We start from the raw sequence: 14,985 nt of genomic DNA, 5'->3' as shown, positions 1-14,985 counted from the left end.
CAGTCTATAGTTGTTTCGTCTGCCACTGAGGCATAATATATGGCAGTAACAGAGGTCATTAAGGAAGCCATTTGACTTATGTGGGTTGATTGAGGACTTGAGAATTGCTTAAGAACACGTTAAGGTCTACTACGATAGTCAGAGTGCAATTTGTTTAGCAAAGAACTTGATTCATCGTTATCGAACAAAGCATATCGATGTTCAATTCCATTTTATTCGAGAAGTTGTGAATGAATGTGATTTTTTTCCAGAAGATTGGGACTGCAAATAACCTTGTAGATATGCTTACTAAGGTGATGACCGAGGTCAAGTTCAAGCATTATTTGGACTTGATCAACATTTGTCAGATTTGAGCATCCTCGGGTGCACATCGCCAAGGGCACATTTGGAGGCAATTTTGAGTTATTCATTTTTTTTGTATTTGGATAGTTTGGTCGAATTCAAGCTAAGGGGGAGATTTGTAAGAGAATTGTCATGAATTCAACCAGGATTCTTGATGGTCCGTTAACGACACGAATGACCCGATTAATTTGCACTCCACTAAATTTTTTGACCCATTTGATTTGGGTTTTGATCCGACCTGTTTTATCATCTTTGTAACCCTAAGTATATAAAAGGTATTTTTAGGATTCATTCTTTGTGTGAGAAAAATGATAGCTACAAGAGAGAATATAAAATGGGTGTAACATGGGACTAGGATTTTCTGATGAACTTTGTCGAAATCTCATTATAGATCATAGATTGATTATCATTGCTCGTGGACGTAGGCATCTTGTCGAACCACGTAAATTATGTCTCCTGTTTTTATTTTCTCTATTTCATTTTGCTTTTAATCTCTTGCTCGTAGTTCATTTTGTTTGTTGCACGCTTTTGCACAACATTGTTGAAGCTAGAGAAGTCCTTTTAACATACATTATGAATTGTTCTAAACCAACTTCCTTGGACACTAGGTTCAACACTACACTGATGTAGCAATGTGCAAAGAATTGTAGATTTATGAATTGTGCTAGAGTGATTGCATTTCACACTATGCTAACGTGGATGTGTGTATATAACCATAAACATTTTCCACTCGTATCTTAGGAAAAATCATCTATGGTTTCCTGCACACATCCACATTAGCGCAATGTGAAACACAATCACTTAAGTATTTTCCTAAATTTATTTTCTCGAGATACAAATGAAAAAAATTAGTTCAACTAATTTTACTAAGGGTCCTTGAACTTATCTTGTGGCATCCAAAAACACAATGCTTCAAGGTTGCATAGGATAAAATTCTATGACTTTTGAAAAATAAATAAATAAAAGTTAATTTTCACTAATAAATTTTAATTTTAAGTTTGGGAGTTAAGTGGAAGTTTGGTAACTGTCCATTTTAAAAACCTTAGATCAAACTCAAAAGAAATAATTTTTTGATTTTTTTATAATCTAATTTTTTTGATGAAATCTAGAGGATTGTGGTTAGGGTTGCGACTTGGGCGGGTTGGGCCAAATTCAACTCGATTGTTGGGTGAGCCTGGACTAAGTTATGTAGAAGATAAGTTGAGCCCGAGTTAGAATATCTCAACCCGAATCCAATGCTATATACTAATATATAAATATTTTCATATTAATTATATATATATATATTATTTTTAGAATATTATTATTTTAATTATTTTTTTATATATATTATAGTAACTAAAGAATTTTTTTTTTTTTTGTGACTTTTTTTCTATTTGAATCCATTGTTATTTATGTTACATATAATATGCATAGATTTCTTGAAGATGAATAATCATTTTATTAATGATGATATTGATATTAAATATTAAGGAGTGAAGGGAAGCATTATCGAGATTTTATTTATTTTATTTTTTTATTTTATCTTATTATTATGGATTGTAGACAATTCAATATTATCAATGTGGATGTTGGTATAATTTTATTATTAACTCTCAAATATTTTTTAATGATGAATTTGAAAGTTGTACGTAATTTTATTTATCATTTATGATGATGAGGAAATCCATTTGGGTAAAATCTTATAACGTTAGTAGTGAAAGTCTATCATAAACTCCACGCTGCCACATCAGCGCAAGGATGTCGAGTCAGTATTTTCCATACATGTCTAAGAGTCCGGATCCTATGCACCCGGGATGAAGGAGGACCCATGATGGAGGATTGAAATCCTCCTCCCACACCTCAACACATGCCACGCAGTTACAATCCTAGGGATTGGTGTATAAAATATCTCGTTTTTAAAATTTTTCATGATTGAGACTTACGTGGTATGTGGTGAGGTGTGGGACGAGGGTTACAATTGTCCACGTTGGGTGCATACGATCTGCACTCATTGTCTAAACTTGTACGTGGCCAGAAAAGACAAAAAATGTGCCAAGTCACACTTTTGGATAAAGGCAACTGAGCTTTCAATAAGATCGATGTCTTTAGTGAGAATCGGTCAGAAGTTCACACAGTGCGGTGATCCGATAATGTATACTAGAAACTCGCTGGCCCTTTTATTGTGTTTCACGGGGCTAAATTAGTAATATCAATACAGGACAGATGGCTGCCTATCCTTAAATTCTTAGAGACAAGAGATCCACTTTTAACGGTATAGATTTAAGTCTGAGAGTAAAGGTTCGGATGGGAATGAAAGGTGTATCATCATTGATGTTATAAAAGGTATCAAATTGTAATCTTTTGCTTATTCTAGGTTTGTCAACTCGAAGTGGCTTGAAGAGTTGCAGAAGAGAGAGAGAGAGAGAGAGAGAGAGAGAGAGATCGGGTGATCGATGGAGAGTCCACGAAGTGGTTTGTCGAGCCCAGAAGCGAAATTAGGGATGGAAGTAGAAGATCTATGGGACATACAGGAGCCTCAGCTTAGTCCTTCAGAGAAGCTTAACTCTTGCTTCGAAAGCATCCTTGTTTCTTCCTTCCCTCCCGCCCCTTTATCACAAGGTCTCCTCTTCTAAACCCTAATTCTGTGTGTATGTGTGTGATTTCGATTCCTGTTTTATATATATATATATTGTGTGCCTATTATAACTTATGATCTCTGCTTGCTTTTAATGTTCTAAGATTTGAAATTTCAATATTTAATCCCTAAATTAGTTATCTCAAGTTATGAAATTTTAGTTTAATTTCTCATTAAGTTATAACCAATCTTTATGTTTTAGCTTTTGATGTGGATGGTTGAGATTTTCTTGATTCGATCAGTGGTTAGATATGCGATGTGGGAGTGGGACCAAAGTTACAGAATTTTCGTCTCACCTGAACACAAAACAAAACTGTAAGCCTTGAGTTTACTGGACCCTCTATGTCACACGCTTAATAAAGTAATTTTTTTTCTTTTACTTTTGAAAATTGAAAAGTTTAAAAAAGCTTGATTGGGTTAATTTCAAAAAATTATTTTAAAAAGTAATTTTTTTTTTACTTTTCAAAAAGTAAAGGAAAATTACTTTCTACTATCTAGAAGCTACTTTCTTCCACAATTACTTTCTACTTTGAATCTGAACAAGGCTGTTCGGTGCATATTATCAATAAAAATATAAAAGAACAAAATAAGTGAAACCTTGGCAAGAAAGGGTTGATCCACAGAGACAACGTTAATCCAACATTTTTTGACTTAAAAATAATTACGGTTCTAAATATTAAAGAAAATTGAAATAAAACTTTCTTAAGATAAACAAGAGTATAAATCACAATGTAAAGAATTAGATTAGTCAAATCCACCAAAACAAGTCATTTTATTAATTTATTTGTTTACTTATTATCTCAATCCAATAAACAAAGTTAATGTTATTGGATCGGAAAATGAAATCTGTTAATCCAAATATTGAATCTAAATTCTGTGATGATATTTAATATGACGAAATCAAAAGGTTAACTATCAAATCTCTTACAAAACATAGTTTAACTTGAACTTATTTAAGATTAAACTATCAAAATCATGAGAATAAATATTCTTTCTAATGATCACTACTTAATAAATTGGTATCACAATAGAGTATTGTAGCATGATTAGAAATAAATGGTTATCTAAGATGATCTTGCTTAGGTTTTATCGACCTCTCTAACGGAGGTCTAGCCACAAATCATAGCAAGAATAATAAAAGCAAAATAAAAATAAAAATAAAAAGAGAAGAGATAGGGAAGAAAGTGATGCTCCTTTTATTAAACTTGACCTGAAACTGACAGAGTACTCCTTCTGTTTACAAAGTTTGAATAGAAAGTAAAAAACTAGAAAAGATAGGAGATAATAACAGAAGAGATGATCTCTAAGCTTTTGTCTGGTCTCTTATTTATAGAGGCCAGATTAGGGTTCCTTCACAATTCGGAACACTATCATGTTTTACAAGGACTCTGAAACCTAACTTGCTACGTTACAAATCACGCCGCCTCAACATTTCATGAATCTCAAGTTGAAGTTCGCTGATGTCACCGTGCCGCAGTGTTTGTGGGTCCGTTGACTTTGGTCTTTGGTCTGTGGTTGTGAATCTCGCTACTTTAACCTAATAGAAATAAATAACTATAATTAGTCTGAAAATTTACAATTTATTCAAAAATAATAATAAACATGGACTATCAACATATTATGTCTATTTAGATGATCTTACGTATTATTCAACCTTAAAGTCTCTGTAAATAGGGCCTTATAAACAACTTTCTATGCCATGATCAAGGGCCTTAGTTTGTTGTCTATGAGAGTTACTCTTACATTTTTTTGAATACATTCATTTCTAATTTTATCTTTCCTAATATTTCCATCGATCCATCTAAAGATCCTCATCTTTGATATGCTCAATTTATTAACTTGATACTTCCCGATGACCCAACATGTTGCTCCATAACGCTTAATTGGTCTTATTGTTGTATTATACAAATTTTCTTTTAATTGATTCATATGTTTCATTCTCATATTACTTTAGGAGCACACCTCCACTTTAACCATCCAACTCTAATCCCATGAGCACCATCTTCCTCGATCTTCCCATCCTTATTTATAATAGATCCAAGACAACAGAAATGGTTGCGTTAGGGTATTTCTAAACTATCAATTTTTACAGGACATTTCTATTCCTGGGTGTCGTCTTAAATTTATACTCCAAGTACTCGGTCTTGGTTCTACTTGTTCTAAAGCTCTTTGGATCCAACACTTTTCTTCATAATTCTAGTTTTTTGTCGATTTTCTCTCTAGTCTCATCAACCAATACACCATCATCTGTAAATAACATATACCAAGATACGTGTGATTGAATATGAGCAACTACATCACCTATAATTAGAGCAAAAAAATATTGACTCAAAGCTAATCATTTATGTGAACCAACTAGAGTTTGCCTGTGTGTACAACACAGGCATCCTCTTTGGGGTTAAAGGGGTAAAAGAGGAAAGATAATAATTTAGACGGGTATTATTGAAAAAGGTGGTAAAAGAGGAAAGATTGTAAAATTGGAGGGCTATTATTGAGAAAGAAGAGGGGGGGGGGGGGGGACAATAAAATTGAAGGGGATGAAGAGGAAAGGCAAGAAAATGGGGTAGTGTGGACCAGGCTCCATTGTAGCTGGATTGGGACTCACTGTTGTGTTTTATTATATAGATTGTAATTAGGATTTCATTCATTACCTCTTCATATGCTCTCACACTAGTCACATTCCTCTGACACATTTCCTTAATCATGTCAATATGTCCATTTGATACTCCTTTCTGCTCCAATACTCACCAATTAACGCTCTAGGCAAGTTTTTTCTAATTCATCTGTCTCATCAAATAAAAATAGACCAGCATCGGGTGACTCATGAAAAAAACACGAAATTCAATGGTCAAGATTTATAATTGTCCTAATAATATACATCCCATTGATACATATCTAGAGGATAAATCTTGATCATTGGAGCTATATGTTTTTTCACGAGTCATTTTTCATTAGTCACCTCACCGGATTGTGACCTTATAAAGAGACTGCTTTGAAAAAATATTGTTGAGTCAATAAAGCTTATTTTTCTTTGTTTTCCAGATCTGACACCCCACGCCCATGTCAGATGCCGACACCTATAGATTAGTGGTGGATGAGAACCTATGTTGTTGTTTGCAAGATACCTCGTTTTCCTCTCTTTCTTCATGTATTTGGTTGCATGTATCTAAATATTTATATTATGTCTTGCAAGGCTTCTGCTTTTAACAACCACATATTGGGCAATATCTATCTATCTTATCAACACATAGTTATCCATTACCATCTCAGACGTGCTATTGATTTTGAATTTTGTTGTTCTTCTTCCAAATTTATAGTGCCTCTTTCTAGTTTTCTTGATCTGCCCAAATTTTTGCAAATTCAAAGCTGCTGTTTCAAGGGTGAACGATGACAATAGCGTTCTGTTTTCTTTGCTTAACTTCCATCCAGTAATAGAGATAAGCTCGGATTCCAGTCTTGCTGACGCTGTCCAAATACTTTCCAAGAACAAAATATTGAGTGCACCCGTACGGAGTGTTGACGCACCCGAAGATGCTAGTTGGATTGACAGATACGTTGGCATTGTAGAGTTTGCAGGAATTGTTGTATGGCTTCTTCATCAGGTTTGCATGCTAACCTTCACAATTTACACCAATTACTTCTTTAAAAGATGTGCTCTTCTAGAAATGTCAACCGCATAAACCTCTTTATTTTCTTCTGTACTCTTTTTTCTCCCCTAAACTTGATATCTGTTCTTCACTTATGATACATGGAAGTATTTGGTCATCCACTCCCTAAGTGTTAGCACTCTTTACATGAAACTGACATTTTTTTTTATAGTGCCAATAGGGGGGAAAAATCCTAAATTTTTGGGTTAATTTTTGAAAAGAGAAAAAAAAGGTATTGGCTCTTGATTCTTTTGTTATAGTTGTTTTAAATATTTCTTAGTCATCTATAAAGAATGGAACTGGGGAAATCATAGCAGAGAAGTCGAGACATAACAAAAGAAGTAAACCTGAAGTGTCCCGAATGATTGGGATGGGAAACGAAACGGAATGTACCGGATTTCCAGCTTGGACTCTTCTCACGAATTGGATTTGAACCAATCAAGCTACTTGCCCTTCTAGTAGATCGTGACCGGGTCTGTCGTCCTCCTCATTATCCCAAACATTTTTCCGTCTCTTCCAGAGACTATGTTTTTCACATAATGCCTTTTAGATGAAGTAAACATAGCACCAAAATAACAAAACTTCCTAAAAGAGGTAAAAGTCTCTCGGGGAAAATCAATCCATTCTATTCTGCTTTCTATGTTCAATTCGAAAGTTATTTGGCCAAGTTTTTTACTGGGTTGCTTCTTTTCCCTGCTTGAATACTGAAGAATGAATATATTTTTGTTGATCTTTGGCAGTCCGAAGTTGCACCTCTTGGCATGATGGGTGCATCTGATGCTTCAATGGGTGGAAGTTTTTTCGAGACTCTGACGTCTTCCGACTTCTACAAGAATACAAAGGTGGTTCTTCATTTATGGTAGATAAAATGAGTTTCCATCCAATCTAATTCCTTATATGATGCATTGGTAAGGGTACGGGTGTTGGAATTTGAGGAATACTAAAAATTAGGGTTTGTGGACTCTGCAACATATCTAAAATCATATGAAAATGAGGAACTATCTTATGAATGTGAAATCTTATCAATTGTATTATGTTGTGCTTGTGCCTTGTGTTTTTTTTGTTTTTGTTGATAAGTATAATATATTGATGAAAAGAGGGAAAACACAGTACAAGGAGGCCAAGGAAGCCTCTTAAAAGCAAAAAACAAAGGAAAGCTAAAACATCAATGATTACATAAAGAGTTCCATCTAAAAACAAAGTCAGTCTCCGTGAACTCTATATTCTGTTTCGACCAAAGATACATCAGGCCCAAGATCTCCATAAAACTGACATGAGAGCTTCTCATCTTATTATTGAACACCCTGTTATTTCTTTCGTTCCACACCCCCAAAGCAATAGCCGAGGGAAGAATAGCCCAAAGATATTTTTCTCTTGAAGAAAAATCATTACTAGCCCACCCCTCTAACAACGAGGAGAACTTACGAGGAAAGACCCATTGAATACGGAATAGATCAAGGAAAGTTGACCAAATATTATGAGAGAAGGGGCAATGAATGCCGACCTGTGGGGCGGAGCCCCCAGACCAAAAATTTTAGTGTTACGGAAAGGGCAAATACTTAATGTTTTTCTTAAGGGTACTTACGTAATTTGTTCACACACACACACACATATATATATATATATATATATATACTTACTTTAAATCCCTAATTAGGGTTAGAATGTGTGGCTCAACTTTCTAATCCGTTTTTCACAATTAATAAAGATCTCCAACCGGTGACGTAGGCAATCTTGTTGAACCATGTAAATGTTGTGTTTGTTTTTCTGTTTATTTCTTTGGTAATTGCCATTGTCGTTTTTCAACATATTAAATTTATATACATATGGGCAATAGACTATGCACATATTATGCTATATTTGCCTCATAGTTCAATCCACTTGTCATTTTAATTTATTGTGAACTCTAACCCTTAGAAATTACCTTTTTTTTTTTTTTTTTTTTATTCTCTCAGGTTCAAGACATATCTGGGTCATTCAGGTGGGCTCCGTTTCTTGCTCTGCAGAAATCTGACTCCTTTTTGACTATGCTCTTGCTGCTATCCAAATACAAAATGAAGAGCCTTCCTGTGGTTGATCTGGGTGAAGTAAAGATTGACAACATCATCACGCAGTCTTCTGTTGTTCACATGCTTGCAGAATGTGTTGGACTTCATTGGTTCGAAAACTGGGGCACAAAGAAACTCTCTGAGCTTGGTCTTCCTATTATGAGCCCAAAACGATTGATCAAGGTGCTTCATTGCTTTTTATTTCCTATATTTTTAGTGAAGCTGTTTATTATCTTAGCCTTGTAAGTGCATTTGGTAGGATATTCGTGAGGGCAAGGTTTAAAATGTGGTATTGATTGAATGTTTTGGTTAATGAAAAACCGATACGGTATCAGCCGATACATTCATGAATGTTTCGGAGTCAAATGTTTCGTATTGGCCGCAGCCGATACCGATATTTAAACATGTGCACTTATGAATTAGTAACTACTCTTGAAATACCTTATTATTCTTCTTTTATAGGTGCATGAGGAGGAACCAGTTCTCCAAGCATTTAAACTGATGAGAAAAAGAGGGATTGGCGGTGTCCCAGTAGTTGACAGTGACGGTAGAAAAGCAATTGGCAACATAAGTGTCATAGATGTTCGATTTCTTCTAACTGCACCAGAAATATACAAAGATTACAGGTTGGCTGCTGAACTTCTTTTATTTCAGTATTTTGTTCTTGTTTGTTGTGTGTCAATCAGCAGAAGTTTTGGGAGGAATTTATAATCTGTCCAACAAAACTAATTACGTTATGGATTGGATTTTTTATGTTGTAGTGTTTGACACTGTAATGTACACTCTTAACAACATTGTTTTGGAAAATATCATTCCATGGTTGAGGATAGAACATGTTCGGTGCCTCGCCCTTGTCTCCTTCGCCGGAGACTGCAAATGATGGGAATCCTATCGATGAAGAAGAGGCATAGGCATCGCCTCTCGATCCAATCCGTCTTTCCCTGGCCTCCCCAACACACTCTTGATACGAAAGAAACCTCCCGCCATAGAGAAGGGATCTAAAGTGTAGGTCCCCTCAATCACCCTGGACTTGAACCTGAGCAAGTCGAGCCTGCCCTTTCCGATACGGTAGGCATCGAACCTACTAAACCGTACATCAACCCAATCACTTATCTCATTCATAAGCAAATAACCATTTGGATATTTAAATCTAGAGAACTGCTATTGGCACCCCAACTTTACTTATTACACCCCAATTTCTTAAATTATTTATCACACCCCAATTAAAGATTAAAACACACCATTTAAACATAACAAAGGTTTGGCTCAAATTATTATCTTAACATTGTAAAATATTATAACACATTCAAACAATTTTTGTAGTTTAGAATTATGATTAGGTTCATATAAAATCCTAAACCCAAAAAATAGTTATCTAGCAAAAAAAAAAAAAAGTACAAAAATGAGAACGCTTCTATTGGCTCCCCAACTTTTATTTTTTCTCAACCGCTTACTTATTTTCTTTATTTTTAATTGGGGTGTAGTAAGTAAAAGTTTGGTGCCAAAAGCAGCTCTCTAAATTTATAGGCTTTTCAGGATTATTCCACCAATCTATTGGTATTAGTCTGTATAGCCATGTATATGGAACGTAGCATTGGCATTTGTTGCTTTTATAGGGAAAAAAAAAGGTGAAAATTGGCTTAAAGGAATTCCGGGGAACTCATTTTCATGTGTAAATATATGCAGATCCATCACAGCTAAGAACTTCCTGACTGCAGTTAGAAGCTATCTAACAGAGCATCATGAGCTCTCGCCCATGTTGCTTGGCATTATTACATGTAAAAGAGATGACACAATCAAAGAAGTAATTCTGAAGCTTGATTCCAATAAGATACATCGAATTTATGTTGTGGACGACGACGGCAATCTCGAGGGAGTGATCTCACTTAGAGACATCATCTCCAAATTGGTGCACGAACCCCATGGTTACTTCGGAGATTTCTTTGACGGTGTTGTGCCTCTACCCCGAAACTGCAGGGTTTGAGAGATGTTAAGCTTATCAGTCTCTTTTTCCATTAGCCATGAATGGTGGATGTTCAGTCTCACTGACTGCTTTATATGTTGTGAAAAAGCTTTGTTCTAACCCAAGATAGGCTGTAAAGGAGTGTGTAATCTCAGAATAAGTTTCATGTATGTAAACTCTTAACTCCTGTTTTGGGGTGTTTTCTTTGTTTGCTAAAACTTTTGCTGATAATTATGATTGTTACAGGTGTGTGAGCATCATTTCTTTGTTATTATCTCTGGTCGAGAACCATACATCGAAAAATAATAAAAAGATACACAAGTAATAAGTAAAACCAACTGCAGTATGATGTCGTTACCTAAGACTTGCCCACGCATAATCACTCGGATAATGTCACAACTGTAATCAAATAGTGGCGAGCAAGGTCACAGAAAATAAAAATAAAAAATCCAATTTATAATTTCACACAAAACCGTCTGTAGAGAGCTAAAATTGTAGAAATATTGCAATGCAACCTGATCCAGTAAAGCAGAAAGAGACCTTATATACTTCTCAAAGCTCAGTTTCTCAACACCAAGAGATGATAAACATTCCACCAGAATGTCTTGTAGAACACTACTGTATATCTGACTGCATTCCTTCTCAGCCGACCCCACCCCTGATCATCCATCTTGTTGACAATCTCCTTAAGGCCCACATGGATCGATCAAATCCACACAATCAACCCCAAATTCCCCCCCCCCCCCCCTCCAGTCTCCACATAGAAACTCTCATGCTCGAGCTCTTAAGAGTCCTTGCCCACAGCATTCCGTGAAGATCAATCTGTAATTTGACCCAAAGACGCTGATATGCTCTTCGTATTTTTGAGAAAGATGCAGACTTGGGCATTGAACAAATATATCAAAACTTCTATCCAGCTAGAGCGTCAAGCATAGCTTCCATGGAGTACATAAAGAACAAAAACTGAACGACGGAAACAATTTACACCCAAACTGAATTTAAACATCAAAATTAGACACTAGTAAGTAGTAAACCAACACACCAGGTGTGTTATACAATTAAAATTTACAATTCAAACTCAATTCAAGAACGCTGCAGAAATGAATAAAGAATATATCTCAAATGGAGGCCATTATCAACTTCATTCAAGGCTATAAACAAAGGAAGACCCATCATCCGAAAAAATGAGATAATTGGAACCATTCAAGAATTAAATTTTGAACCATCTCAAATAAAACATGGAGAAAATTACACTTGAAGCTACCCCAAAAAGAGACATTACCATCTAATTGAGATTGGATGGCCAAGAAACTATATAGAATCAAAACCACAACATACCAAAAATCCTAATGTCTCATCCCATATTAGGTTGCAGATTCTCTATGATGAGCAATAGCATGAAAGGCGCTAACATTTGATGATCCTAAAAGAACAATTATTTTAAGTGAATTGACCTCTAAAATGAAAAAGAAAAAAAAAAAAGGGTCTGTAAAAATTAATCCACAGAAAACCTTAATCAATGGGCAAGGTGAAAAACAGGTGTAAGAAACCAATAGGGGTGCATCTAGTTATACAACATTTCTGTGCTAAGTACACTTCCTGATTCAGAAAACAGGAAGCTTGTTTGTGAGGGTGATTAAGCTCTACCAACAACAACTATGCCCGTTGAGTTCCATGGCCATTACGTTGGTGACACTATTTACATCTCTCCCTCTCCTTATGTAACAAAGCCTTCAAAGAATGGTCAAGGTAGATGTCCAAATTATAACCCACAGACTTCATTCGGGTTACAAGATCAAACATGTGTTCCTTTTTATCTTGAGAATAAAGAGATATAATCAACTGATTGCACACCGGTGGCATCAATGTGAAACCTCTCTCTAATGTGTAAAGAAAAATATCTACAGCTACGTCTGCCTTCCCTTCTTGGCAGAGACCGTTGATCAGCATCACACAACTTGCAGGAGTGATGTCAACTTTATATTCTTCAAGGACATAAAAGATCTTTAAAGCTTCTTCCACCCTACCAGCCTGACACAACCCGATGAGCCAAAATGTATAAGGTGAAGGATCAACTATGTTGCACTTCATGTCCATTACAAGAAGGCCATGCACTGCCGCTTTCACGTCCGATCGCTCAAAATTTTCCTCCACTACTTTAATTTTTCCTTCCTCACGATCTGGACAACTCTTCAGATACTCCAACCAAAGACCAAAAGCTGGTGTAACATTACCCTTTCGACATAACCCAAGCGTCAGTGTCGTGTAAACTCTTAAAGTAGGAGTAAACCCATTCTTTACCATCAGATCGAAGATACCAAGGGCATCCTCCTCTCTATTAACCCTTAAAAGCCCATATATAAGTGTCCTATATGTTACGGCATCGGGGGTGCACCCCTTAAGTTGGAGCTCATTGAAGAGCTTGAAAGCTCCATTAATATTCCCTGATTTGCACAAACCGTTGATTAGGATGTTGTAAGTAAAGATGTTAGGTACAACCCCACTATCAACGAGTTGTCTGAGAAGATTATAGGCCTTAAGTATCAACCCGGACTCAACCCATCTCTCCACCAATTTTTGTAGGCTTTCACTATCAAGGACTTGTTCAGCACCTTGAGAGAGCCGAAGAAACAATGATGGATTTCTTCCGATCTCCATTTTGTAGAATAGAATTTGAGCTTCCTCCAACTTCCCGGCCTTAAAAAGTCCATTAATGAGAGCATTGAAGGTCATTACGGTGGGAAGGCATCCAAGCCCCTCCATCTCATTGAATATCTGTTGTGCCTCCTTGAGAAGGCCCTCCTTGCACAAACCGCAAACAAGAATGGTGTACGTGGCAGAGTCAGGGAACCAATCACCCTTCGAGATCTCTAATTTGAGAGATCGTGCACTGTCGATAAGGCCCACGTCACAGAAACCCTTTATCAAAGTATTGTAACAGAAGGTATCCGGGATAATACCCCTCCGAGTCATCTCATTCAACAGCTCCAACGCATCATCAACCTTTCCAGCTTCACAAAACCCCTTAACCATGATTGTGTACAACACACAATCAGGAACAATGTTTTCCTCAATCATCGCTCTATACCACTCACAAGCCTCATCAAACCTCCCAACTCTAAACAACCCATCGATTAAACAGCTATGCCCATTCAATCCGAGAACAAAACCTTCCTTTCTGAGTGACCCAAGAAGGTCGAGAGTTTCATCGATCCTACCCAATTTACAAAACCCATTAAACAAAGCATTGTAAGTAATTGAATCAGGACAACAATTGTTTGATCTCATGGTGTGTATGAGTTTGTATGCATCATCAGTTCTCTCTGCTTGGCAAAGACCAGAAATTATTATTGTATAAATCATTCTGTTGGGAGAAATACCTCTAAGAGACATTTCATCAAACAGTTGGAGTGCATCTTGGATCTTCCCTGCTTTGCACAACCCATCGATGAGGATACCAAAAGTGGATCGATCAAGATAACAATCTGACTTCAACATCTTATTATAAACGGCCAAAGCGAGTATATAAACTTCTTTTTCTACTAATAAATGTAAGATTGTGTTATAAGTAAAGGTGTTTGGTCTGCAATTGAAGTCCACCATTCTACCAAACGATTCAACAGCCTTATCAGCCATGCCCAACTTCGAATAAGCTGTAATTAACACAGTAAAAGCTTGGGGAACGATTGGAATCCCAAAATTCTTGAGCTCTTCGAGCGATTTCCAAGCTAATTCAAACCCATTTTCACCACAAAGCATATCGATCATCAAGTTATGGGATACCCAACTTCGAAATCGCTTCCGTTTCATTGCCCAGATAAAGAATCGGAAACCCAATTGAACATTTTGTTGTTGTTCTCGAAGAATTGAAGTTACTGCATTGGGTGACAACCAAGGGACGAGGGTTTCAAGCGGATCTTCGATTGGTTCGAAGGTGTCAAGAATGGTTTGGATTTGGAATTCGATGTCGGAGCGGAATGTGGAAAATTTGGAGAAGAAAAAACGGGGTTTTGGGTTGAATTGGAAGATGGGTTTCAGAATTGAAGATGTGATTTTCATTCTGGAAAGAAAAAGATTGGATTTTTAAGTGGTTGTGGAGATGGGTTTTGGGTTGAATTGGAAGATGGGTTTCAGAATTGAAGATGTGATTTTCATTCTGGAAAGAAAAAGATTGGATTTTTAAGTGGTTGTGGAGATGGGTTGGCGTCCATCTCATCAACTTAGAAGAGAAGTAGAAACTTTAAGAGAGTGATTCTGTGTTGGAGAGGCGACATCTCTGTGCCAAATGAAGAAAGTTATTAGTTTGTACTTTCTACAGCTGCTTGCTAAGATAATGAAAGCTTAGGGAAGTATTCAGCCATTTGAGTT

The 14,985-nt window shown here is 36.3% G+C and overlaps 2 protein-coding genes across 2 annotated transcripts; one reads left to right on the top strand and one right to left on the bottom strand.

The window, feature by feature from the left end:
• Positions 1–2,711: 2,711 nt before the first annotated feature.
• KING1 (SNF1-related protein kinase regulatory subunit gamma 1) lies at positions 2,712–10,874 on the top strand. Its single transcript, XM_086447752.1, has 6 exons — positions 2,712–2,943; positions 6,389–6,561; positions 7,347–7,448; positions 8,562–8,837; positions 9,117–9,280; positions 10,341–10,874. The coding sequence occupies exons 1-6, from the start codon at positions 2,778–2,780 to the stop codon at positions 10,636–10,638; spliced, it is 1,179 nt and encodes a 392-aa protein (XP_086303878.1). The 5' UTR covers positions 2,712–2,777; the 3' UTR covers positions 10,639–10,874.
• A 1,004-nt stretch (positions 10,875–11,878) lies between these two features.
• LOC147398519 (Pentatricopeptide repeat (PPR) superfamily protein) lies at positions 11,879–14,985 on the bottom strand. Its single transcript, XM_086447751.1, has one exon. It carries the CDS (start codon positions 14,674–14,676, stop codon positions 12,313–12,315), a length of 2,364 nt encoding a protein of 787 aa, XP_086303877.1. The 5' UTR covers positions 14,677–14,985; the 3' UTR covers positions 11,879–12,312.

This window comes from Akebia trifoliata, chromosome 7 (genome assembly GCF_017979445.1).
Source record: "Akebia trifoliata isolate Shusen 1 chromosome 7, ASM1797944v1, whole genome shotgun sequence".
NCBI lineage: Eukaryota > Viridiplantae > Streptophyta > Magnoliopsida > Ranunculales > Lardizabalaceae > Akebia > Akebia trifoliata.
This window is presented reverse-complemented; position numbering and strand designations above follow the sequence as displayed.

Coding starts and splice junctions, on each gene's coding strand:
- KING1 (XM_086447752.1), top strand. CDS start 2,778: ATGGAGAGTCCACGAAGTGGTTTGTCGAGCCCAGAAGCGAAATTAGGG. Junction 2,944..6,388: donor TCCCGCCCCTTTATCACAAG/GTCTCCTCTTCT, acceptor ACTTCCATCCAG/TAATAGAGATAAGCTCGGAT. Junction 9,281..10,340: donor GAAATATACAAAGATTACAG/GTTGGCTGCTGA, acceptor AAATATATGCAG/ATCCATCACAGCTAAGAACT.
- LOC147398519 (XM_086447751.1), bottom strand. CDS start 14,676: ATGAAAATCACATCTTCAATTCTGAAACCCATCTTCCAATTCAACCCA.